The sequence below is a fragment of the Labrus mixtus genome, chromosome 18 (assembly GCF_963584025.1).
Source record: "Labrus mixtus chromosome 18, fLabMix1.1, whole genome shotgun sequence".
Lineage (NCBI taxonomy): Eukaryota > Metazoa > Chordata > Actinopteri > Labriformes > Labridae > Labrus > Labrus mixtus.
The window spans coordinates 8734931-8746221 of record NC_083629.1 but is presented as its reverse complement, the minus strand read 5'-3'; the positions used below and the strand labels follow the sequence as shown (position 1 = coordinate 8746221).

Genomic DNA, 11291 nt, shown 5'->3' with positions numbered 1-11291 from the left:
GTTTGTGGCGCCGTTTGTAAAGAGACGAGGTGGGCGGGAACAACAGAGCTCTTACGTAACAGGAAGAGAGTGATGGCAGAGCCATATATGTCATGTTCCTCTGTGGAGGTTATTTCTAAACAACACATGCAGAGATGGCTGCTGCTCTGTTCAAGTTTACAGCTCATCATATTCATATTGAGCTGATCTTAACACTTCATCAAAGTAAATAACGTTTGATTGTTGTATAAATAAAGCTCATAATCTAATATCCATGTCTTTTCACCTTCTCATGTACATCTCATTCATTGTTATTTTGTCTAAGAGTGTTTCACAGACTCATGTTTATTTACAGGTAATTATCACAGGTAACAATCAGCTGACCATCAGAAGGAAAAACACACACACACACACAAACTGTTCTTTAAGTTTTTATTCTCAAAGCTGAAATCCATCAAACCAAAAGAAAAACAAGCACAAGAATGTGCATGAACTATAAAACATAAAAAAGGTTTTAGATGAAGAGCGGGTGTGTGTGTGGAGGGGGGGGGTCCAGTGCTGAATTTACATGTTGTCTTCATCCGAGTCATCCTCCTCCTCCAGAGAATCCTGAAACACACACAAACATTGCCGTCAGCTGACTGAAGCTGGGTGTGTTTGTTACACCGTGTTCTCATAGAACGCTAGTGTCTGATATGGCGCATTGCTCGCTCGCTGTCAACACTACATCCATGATGCTCGCTGTTGACTCAAATCACAACACCAAGAGGCTCGTCAATAAACGGCTCGCTGCGAGCGGAATAACGTTTTTTTCACGTGTTGACACAGGTCAACATCTCAATCATGATGTGGATATTATGAATGCACTACTATCTCCACTTCGTACAACAAGCTAACAAGCTCTGCTGAGGGAGGAGAGAGTCAGTGCCTCGTAGAGCGCCCTCGTTCCTCATTTGTCTACATGACCACAGAAATTAAAATAGAAACAGCGTGTTGAGGTAAAAACGCTCTGCGTCTCTGGCAGGCTGATGACGCTCAAATAGGAAACAGTTGAATGAAGATGATTTTCTTGCTGAGGCTCGCTCACGTTTCACGCTGTTAGGTCAATAAAAAGGTTAAAACACTTTTTGATACCACGTGTTTGAAAACGTTGCGATAACTAAACTTATAGGGATTAGGCTAAACACCGTTACAAGTTGTGTGCAGCAGGCAGGTAAGAGTGAGTAACCATGGTGACTGTTTGTCTGTCAATCAACGATGTCCCGGCCCCTCTACGAATTAAACTCTTCTGTCAGTAAAACTTACTTTGATTATATATAAACAAAACGAAAGTTAGTCAGCTGTAGGAACTCTGCAGGGCTAAAATAGAACAGAAACACAAGAACTCAAAGTCTACATGTTTTTAAATGAATGCATCACTGCGTGAAAATGTTCCTGATGAACATAAAAAGAGGACACATTACTAAATCATAATTTCAAAGTGGTGCAGAAAACCTTCAAATTGTGCATAAATATTGATCAAATCAAGGGAAAGACGTTTCTGGTGCTAAAAATGTTCTGGGTGGGAGACCTCACGACCTCCTACAAAAGATGTTTTTCAAATAGATTAAACTTGTCAGCTCAGTTTTTGTGCATTTAAAAACATTATATAGGGAAATAAGTTTGGTTGAACTGGTCAGTAACTTGCAAATTAGTGTTAAGATCAATATGAAAAAAATTGTGATAAAATCATGATCGTGATTTTGCCAGAAAATAAATCGTGATATGATATTTTTTCCATATCGCCCACCTCTACTGCACACCTTCTACACCATGCCAATGTTTTTGTACGCTTCAGACAGCATGCAGTCTGTCTGCTGTTTTAAATAATTAATATAATAAATCACACAATGCTGGATCTCTAGGACTTCTATTTGTTTTTGCTGTGGTAACAAACAGGTATCAATATCATTAGATGTGTACTTGCATGAAAGTTTACAATAGTGTGTCTCACCTTGGCGTATTTCTCAGCTTCCTCTCGGACGTCTTTGGGTACCAGCACATGTCGTCCATTCGTGACTGAGGAGAGGAGATGGACAGGAGGAGACATTTAGAGGCATTACCATGACAACAAGAGCTTCATCATGAAGAGGTGACAGACCTGGATTAAACGTAGTGCTACGTTTACCTGTTCAGGAGAGACCGAGCTCTAATCCTTACAATAACCATTCTGTGTGCTTGTTTATGCGAGTTCAGCTCTGTGATTGGTCAGACCGCAAAGAGGAAGTGACATCACAGGAGTTCAGTAGGCTGAGTGAAAGCTCACTGACTGTGCCGATCAGAGAGAGTGATCTGTGGCCAGATTAGACATGTCTGTTGATCTAAAGCAGGGGTCTCCAACCTTTTTTCATCTGAGAGCTACTTTCAAAAAATGAAAGTGGCCAAGGGCTACTTGCATCAAATCGCTTGCATTTATTTACATAGCTCAGCTGAATTAAGCTACTGTTTGTACATGTGTGAAATTGCAATAAGCCAATGCTTATCAATAATCTTAAATTCACATCAATGTCCAAGAAAAAAATAGTACTTCATATTTGTTTTTATGGGCCAAATATATGAATAGTGGGAAGAGGTGCATTTACCGTCATCAGATTTTTATTTTTAACACAGTCGGTCAACCTATAGGCAAGCTACTAAAAACCTGCCCGCGAGCTACCAGTAGCTCCCGAGCTACCTGTTGGGAGAACCCTGATCTAAAGAGAAGCTGCCTCTCCTTAACCCTAAATATCACCATGGAAACAGATTCTGAACTTATGTTGAGAGTTTTGTCTTTGAATCAGTTGTGACGTGATGTCATTCACTCCTGTGATAAGATGTGAAGTAAAAAGAACAACCTGGAAGTAGCGTACGAAGCATCAGCGTCGTCTACACAACACTATAATGACAATATCTGTCTTTCTATCAATGCTACGTGTAGTTGAACAGAATCACAATCTGAACTAAAGAGTGGAGAAGAACATACTGGAGAACAGGAAACATAATGCAGCAGGTTCATTAGAGCACAGAGATGGTAGAGGTGCCGTGCAGACAGTCTATGGTCGTGCAGCGATTACAGGGAATAAACGTCACCACCCCCTCCCACTCGCTCCAGGTGAATTCTCCTGATTATATCCTGCTGCGTTCTCACATCAGCTCACTCTGACTTTCTGCAGAATAAATACGAGGAGGCTGGAGGAGAAACTTAAACATTCAGCTGTTTGTGTTCACACATGGCGCTCAGCATGAAAACTTTCAGGAGTTTAGTGCGAGAGTGAACACAGTATGTCAGCTTTCATTTGTTTGAATGATCTGGTCAGTTTGTTCATTAATCACTTGAACTAGTTTCACACTTCTTCCTTAAGAATAAATATGTATTACATGATCAAAAAACTCTGGCACTGTGAATGCCTAGTGGTTAGCTTGCCCCCCCAGATCAACATCACACAGGCAGACAGACACACAGACAGGTAAACAAGACACACAGCTCACCCTCTCCGACCCAGCTGAGCTCCAACTCGAAGGCTTTGTCCTTCACCTCATCATGAACGATGTAGATTCTGAAGAAAGAGAAGAGACGGAGAGTTAATCAGACAGAGGAAAGACAGAGAACAGACAAACAGAAAAAGGACATACAGAGGACAGACAGAAAGAGAACACACAGAAAGAGACAGAGGACAGTTTTATTAAAAGGAAAGTGTATCAGTCCAGCAGTAAAAAGAAAGACAGGTGAGACAGTGAGACATCAGTAGAAGTATAAATTAAGAAGTATGTCAGAGTTTAAAGACTGTGTCAAAGTTACTTCAGGAGTTTATTATGAAACTCTTCCTATGATCCACTTCCTCTACAGCTACCTTAACATTGTGAATACACAGAGTTACCTTAAACACTATTCACTGTCTTCACACACATCCTGTTCTCACATCAGCGTTACACCACAGAGAGACTGGAACTGAACAACTCAATCCACCACACATCTTTACATCGAGCACTGACTGGAGTTCAGTCCTGAGGCTGATCATGTGACTCTCTACAGACTGAGGTGAAGACATGATGTCCAATCAGAGCAGTATCATTACTTAACAGTCTTTATCATCTCTACTTTATGTCACAAGTGCTCTCTGTCTGTTTTTATATGATGGGAGAGAGAGCGAGAGAGGGAGACAGAGAGAGAGAGAGGGAGAGAGGGTGATAGAGAGAGAGAGGATTAGAGTCTGGCTTCTGGACTCCGTTATAGAACCCATTTTTCTATATGGTTGAGATCTGGGGTCCTCTCGCACACTAAGATTTTTCTAAATGGGACAAACACCAAATTGAGACTCTGCATGCAGAATTCTGCAAATCCATCATCCGTGTCCAACGGAAAACCCCAAATAATGCATGCAGAGCAGAATTAGGATGATACCCTTTAATCATCAAAATTCAAAAGAGAGCTTTTAAATTTTATAACCATTTAAAAGAAAGTGACCCTGACACGCTCCATTACAAAGCCCTGACCTCCAGAGAGTCTTCAGAGAGCTGCCCCCTCAGACACCTGGTTCTGGGACTGTACTCCCAAGCAGAGCCCTCAGACAGAAACCCAATCAGAATAAACCAAATTATTAAAAAACAAAAAGAAAACTATTTAACACATTGGACAGAATCAACCAAAAAACAAAGCAAATTAGAATGTTATCTGGCCCTAAATAGAGATAACACAGTGGCAGAATATCTGACCACTGCGACTGATCCAAAGCTGTGGAAATCTTTGACCATGTACAGACTCAGTGAACACGGCCTCGCCATCGAGAGAGGACGCCACCGACAGACCTGGCTCCCCAAAGAGGACAGAGTCTGCACCCACTGCACCCAGCATGAGGTGGAGACAGAGCTCCACTTTTTAACCACCTGTCCTCTGTATCAGGACATCAAGAGACACATTCTTCCCACTCATCACAGACACACACAAAGGATTTCACTTATTGGACAATGAGCACAAACTGGTGTACCTGCTGGGTGAGGTACAACAGTGTGCAAACACTGCAGCACGTTATGTGAACTGCTGCGACCAGAAGAGAGCGTCCATCAGCTCCAAACCCCCGTGAACAAAACATCCCTGCACTAATTCCATCTGTAAATAACTGTACATACACACACACCACAGAGCTGTACATACACCTTTAGTCTTTAAAAGATAATCTCTTTAAATCATAATATCTATATTTTGTATTTCTGTAAGTAATCTGAAAATATTTTAAAAAATATAAATGAAATTATTATCATTTATTTATTTTCTTTCTTCTTATAGTTAAAGAAAAAAAACATAAACCTGCACAGCTCTGTTAGTTAAATATTTAATCTTTGGTATTCTTTAATTGTATGTAATTTTTTGTTTTATTTTGACTTAAGCTTTAGCAATGTTAACGTATGTTTTCCATGCTAATAAAGCCCTTTGAATTGAATTGAGAGGGAGAGAGAAAGAGAGAGAGAGCGAGCTCAGTGTTAGTTTAAAGTTCCTGTATCCTGACGACACGATGCTGCTCTGATGTGTGAAGTCGTGACTGAGAGTGTCAACATAGAAACATTCAGCAGCAGAGAGAGAAGGCATCTCTACCACAAACATCTGGACTGATGTCAAGTTCAGTCATTGGTTCAAATGTTCCCTCACACATACTAAAGAAGTCACTCACATGTTATGGAGAGCTTCACTACTCGTCAATAAGCAGATGCATAAGAGACGCTCGCTGACACAGACAGGATGTCAGGCGGAGCTGCTGCTAACGTTCATGTCATGACCGATCAGAGACTGATTAACATTTAAAGAATAAATTCAGACACTGAGATAGAGAGGGCGGTCAGGCAGACCATTTGATGGGTTCCATCTGAGTTTCATACATTTCTAGAGATCCAAAGCATTCAGCTAAGTCATACTGAGATCTGATTTCAGGTCCGTACGGCCTGGCCCTGATCATCAGCTTTGAGCTCAAACCTGCAGGCTGCCGTTTCATTCGTCCACAGAGAAAAGTTCATCATCAGTCTCAACACTAATTCATCACACTGTGATATAAAGGTGGCTTTATCATCCAGATGTGTGTTCAGTGTTAATAAAGGTTACAGTGTTGTTGTTTACTCACATTTTGGCGACCTCTTTGACCAGCTCCCTGCACGTCATCTCCTTCATCTATGCACACGCACAGCAGAGGAAACAAACACACACAGGGTTTGATTTCCACATCTTACATCATCATGTGCGGTAAAATCTGTTGTATCAGACACAGTTTAAATACTTATTCATTCATCTAAAGAGTGTGCAGCTTCCTAAATACCTGTACGAATAACACACCAGTGTAAAATGCTCAGACATGCACTGTTATTACAGCAAGTGCAGCCGCCACCATGACACCCACAGCACACCATCTGACGCCATTAGCCCCTTTTCATTGTGTATTCCAAGATTTGCTGGGATACATGGCAACGCAGACCAGGCTGGCAGCGACACTTTTTGTGTGTGTGTGTGGGGGGAAGGCAGGTGTACGGCTGCACCCTATGTACAGAGGATGTAGTCCTCAAAGCGGGCAGCCTAGGTTTGAATCCGCCACAGGAAGAATATCAAACTTTTTAAATTGTTTATCATAAAGATGCAGGTTGTTTAAATTTGATTGGTTAAGGTTCAGACTCACCTGAAGCTTCTCGATTTCCGTCTTTGCTGCTTGTTTTGCTTTCCCAATGGAACAGCCCCAGTAACCCTGAACACACATGACTTTACTTTAGTTTCAAACACTAATATTGAAATAATAAAAACACTAATAATGAAAGACCTGCTGTATCTTCCTGCTCGGTCACTGTGAGAAACATGTCTGAACTGAAGTTTACAAACACCATCAGTGTGAAAACTGACACCTTAGACAGACAGCTGAAGAAGCCTGACATGCTAAACACGCTAGGTGTAACCATGGTTACAGAGCTATTGGGAGTGATCGAACGAAACTTACATAAACCATATTTCTCTGAAGAAGTCAGGATTTCTTAACTTGCTGTGATGAAACACCACTTTGCTCTGACATAATTGTGTAGTATCACATCACCATGACAACACCCTGGGTATAAACGTGTGTGTGGTGACTCACGTATGAAATGCCTGACGGGTCGACCATGTAGAGCTGAGGACCGTCGTCTTTGTCATACGAGCCCAGGATGAAACTATGGACAGAAAACAAAACCATCATCATGAACAGAGCGAGAGACTGAACACTGCATCATCAACACTTCTCACTTCTTCTCTGCAGTCTGTTTATAATAAGGAGGAAGAGTATAACCAAGCCCTCCTCTTCCTCCCTGATCCGACGACTCATCTCTTCAAACATAAACAATATATATATATATATATATATATAGTATATATTGTAATATATCATTAAGTTTTTTGTAAAGTGTCTCGAGATAACACTCGTTATGAGTTGACGCTATACAAAATAAAAATTGATTGACTAATTGAAACAGTCCCTGAACGTAGCACACTTCTCACCCCCCTTCGTAAAACCTTCATCCTATGTGAAATTGAAGAGGATCTTGTTTCACTGTGTTCATCATTAAAAGTTCCCGGTTACCTGAACGTACTACGCTCAGCTGTGTTTGTCTGATCAGCTGATGTCACAAACAAACATGTTTCAGACTCACCTGCAGCCAAACGGCCGCACGGCGCTGTAGAGTGTGTAGGCATGGACGTACATCGCCACTCTTTCTGACAGGTGCTGCAAAAACAGGGGACACTGTTAGCTTAGCATCACACAAACTACAAAAACAGGGGACACTGTTAGCTTAGCATCACACAAACTACAACAACAGGGAACACTGTTAGCTTAGCATCATACAAAGTACAACAGGGGGCACTGTAAGCTTAGCGTCACTCTCCTCTTTGACAGTGCATTATGTCATTGAGAGTCCTAACAAAACCCATAAAGACAAACCTTCAGGGGGATGTCGTGTCCATAGTTTGATCTGAAGCTGGACGCCTCTTCTCTGGCAACATCAGCGAGCGAGCGAGCATCAGCTAACAGGCCCGCTACGGCCTAGAGAGAGAGAGAAAGTACAAATAAAAAATGTTTGTTAAATACCAGAGTGAGACTCTGCAGTACAAACAGCTCTTTGATACACTCTGTTCTGATCATAGACACACTGGCTACGTTTACATGTGCACAATTTCTTAAATCTGATTGAAATCATTCCGATTTCACTGTTTACATGGACGCTAAATAAATGATCGGATTATAACGTGCGTGTTCATGCATTGACATTAAATCAGAATAAAACCATTCTGACATGCACAGACTGGTCCCACCTTTCTTATCTGCCGGAAACATCAGAAGAAGAAGCTGACATTTCAGCCTGTGTTTGTAAACAATCTACACTGTCGCAAGCATAGCATTGCAAGAGTCTGCCAGGACCTTACTTATTAATGTTCTAAAGGCTTTTACTGTCTAAAAGTGATCTTATTGGTTAGATTACTGAATTAAATATTATACTGACATTAACGATAAACTGTAAACATACAATAAATCTGAATTAGATTCTGCCATACTTGTCGGCATGACTTTAAAAAGAGACTGTAATAGTTCGTCTCAGTCCTGAGTTCACTTTTATTCTTCTAACATTATAATTTGTCTCACCTTATGTTAAAAATATAGTTTTTTAGGCAGAGGTCAGTCAGTCAGTTTTAATGCTAGCGTGACAACATTAATATCACATGAATTTACAGTTTACAATGAATCTGTTGATATCAAATCTGTAGCTCGCTGGAAAAAGGTGCTAAATATCGCTCCAATATGGACTAATCTTTACCGCGATGTAATTTTTTTTATAAAATAGGAGAGAGATAAGAGATTAATAAAATACATTTATAGGCTACTTAAAACACAAATATAATCCAAACGAGACTGGTCGGAGAGGGTGGAGTTCACCGATCAAGAGTGGAGACAAAACTTTTGAATGACACGGCAATCATTCGTGAAGTTATGCACTCTGATGGAGAGGTATATGGAAAGACGTCACTTCATGTGGGGCAGACATGTGCAGTAAAGATAATTTTATCCCAGTCAGGCAGACACGATCAGATCGAGCGTGTACATGGATCCTGATCCGAACAACGATCGGCATAAACCACCCCTCTCGATTGGAATGAAAATTTATTTCCAAATTAGTCTGATCAGATCAGTCTGTTCTGATTGACATGTTTACATGAAGCAATTTTATTCTGATCAGCCTTTTATTCCTATTATTTGTGTCCATGTAAACGCAGCCAGTGAGTGTGTTTACATGGAGCCACTTCTTTAGTTCTGAAGTTTGTCCACACAGTTATGTTTCCAACGTGACCTGACTTTGACTGACTCCAATTTATTTAATGTGTGTGTGTGTGGTTACCATGCCGACGTGTCTGTCAATGTTGAAGATGCGTTTGTTGGAGCCCTCCTCGTACAGTTTGGAAAGCACGAGTTTCTCCACCCCGAACACAACACCATCCTTACAGCGGATCGCTATGGCCGTGCTGAAAACACACACAGTTTTGGTGGGGTTTTTATCCACAGGTAGGGACACCTGTCCTCCTCCGTCTACTCCATGTGTAGTTTTATATTCATTCTTATATGTAATTAAAAATGTATGGTATAAAGTATAAACATGCTGACCTGCTGTTCTCCACCGCCTTCATGGCGTACTCCACCTGAAACACCCGGCCATCTGGAGAGAAGGTGGAGGCTGACAGGTCATACTGCAGCACACACACACACACACACACACACACACACACACACACACACACACACACACACACACACACACACACACACACACACACACACACACACACACACACACACACACACACACACACACACACACACACACACACACACACACACACACACACACACACACACACACGTTTAGTTTTTATGGTGTTGTTGTGAAGTGCTGAGTCACTGTTACTGAAGGACATTTCAAACCGAACTAATAATTATTATTATTATTATTTATATCTGCTTTAAAAAGAACAATAAAAACCATGAAAGGCTGCTGTGTTCCGTTTTGTTAATTTTAAAGTTCTCTTCATGAAAACTCGGACAGAAATCATGAACTAGTTTCCATTTATCAATCATCAAAAGCTACAATAATTTTAAGACTGAGTTAACCTGGTTCACGTGTAGTTTAAGAGAAATACACTTAAAGACTTAAATATTATAATGAACTTTACAGGTGATTTAAAGTGTCTCAAACTGACTTTAAACTTGTTTTAATGTGTAATCTCAGTAAATTCATGTCATACTCATGATTGTTGCTGCTGGTGTTCCACCTGTATCTGCTATTTTATCTGACTTAAATATGTTTGTTGGATCTAAAGAAACCCCGAAAGAATTAAGACTAATCAGTATTTAATTAAATATGTTTAATGTTTGTGTTCAGAGTCTGGACTTGGGCTGACACGCAGAACATCTTAAATCAGTCTTTTTCTGAAGGGGGTTCGGCATGTTCCGTTGCTAACACCTCTATTACAGTTATATTTCCACATTGACTGATGATGTAAAGAAACATAAACATCAATTCATATAAATTGAATTATTTTAACATGTTTCTCAGTAAACTGAACTTTTAGTTAAATATAATTTAAAGTGTAGGCTCTGAATACTTTCTGTTTCAGTTTAGCTTCTGTTAGCAGGCCTCGATGTGACTCAGCAGGCTAACGAGCTAGCATGCGGGATACAAGTTCTATGGATTTAGGAGATATTGTGAATAAATGATGATTATTTTGATATTAAAGGGATTAAACTTTGACACAGAAACGGTCAGATGAGAGTTAAAGGGCAGCTTCGCTTTAAAAAAGCAAAGAAACACTTACCCCGGTCCCGATTGAGCTCATTTTAACTCTGTCTGTGTAGCCGGACGACGGTTATCACAACACTGCTGCGCATGCGTCAAATTACACTGTCATTCATTACATGCGCTTCCGGTTGCTGCCTTCAAAATAAAATAATTAGTGACAACAGAATGAAAAGAAGAAAAATAAGTTTTAGAAAAACGGATTAAATAATGTGACTCCTGGGGATCTCCACGGTGTTCATTTGTTTCTCATAAACAGACTTACAGTGATGTTTGATGTGATGAAAGCAACAGCTAAATTACTTTGATTATTTAGAGATGTGAAGGATTGTTTCAAATATAAGTCACCAAACACTTGATATATCTTTGATTTAAATTAGAATATTTGTTTTTTGGAACTTAGTTTTTATTTCAATTTCATCAATAATCTTCACATTTTGTTTGTAAAC

The 11291-nt window shown here is 40.2% G+C and overlaps 1 protein-coding gene across 1 annotated transcript; it reads right to left on the bottom strand.

The window, feature by feature from the left end:
• Window positions 1–397: 397 nt before the first annotated feature.
• psma3 (proteasome 20S subunit alpha 3) lies at window positions 398–10973 on the bottom strand. Its single transcript, XM_061063820.1, has 11 exons — window positions 10862–10973; window positions 9654–9736; window positions 9391–9514; window positions 7941–8042; window positions 7651–7724; window positions 7101–7173; window positions 6654–6719; window positions 6108–6154; window positions 3487–3554; window positions 1973–2037; window positions 398–588 (listed from the first exon to the last, which is right to left on the bottom strand). The coding sequence occupies exons 1-11, from the start codon at window positions 10880–10882 to the stop codon at window positions 544–546; spliced, it is 768 nt and encodes a 255-aa protein (XP_060919803.1). The 5' UTR covers window positions 10883–10973; the 3' UTR covers window positions 398–543.
• Window positions 10974–11291: the final 318 nt, after the last annotated feature.

Coding starts and splice junctions, on each gene's coding strand:
- psma3 (XM_061063820.1), bottom strand. CDS start 10,882: ATGAGCTCAATCGGGACCGGG. Junction 7,725..7,940: donor GACACGACATCCCCCTGAAG/GTTTGTCTTTAT, acceptor CTGTTTTTGCAG/CACCTGTCAGAAAGAGTGGC. Junction 589..1,972: donor AAGCTGAGAAATACGCCAAG/GTGAGACACACT, acceptor TGTGTGTTTCAG/GATTCTCTGGAGGAGGAGGA.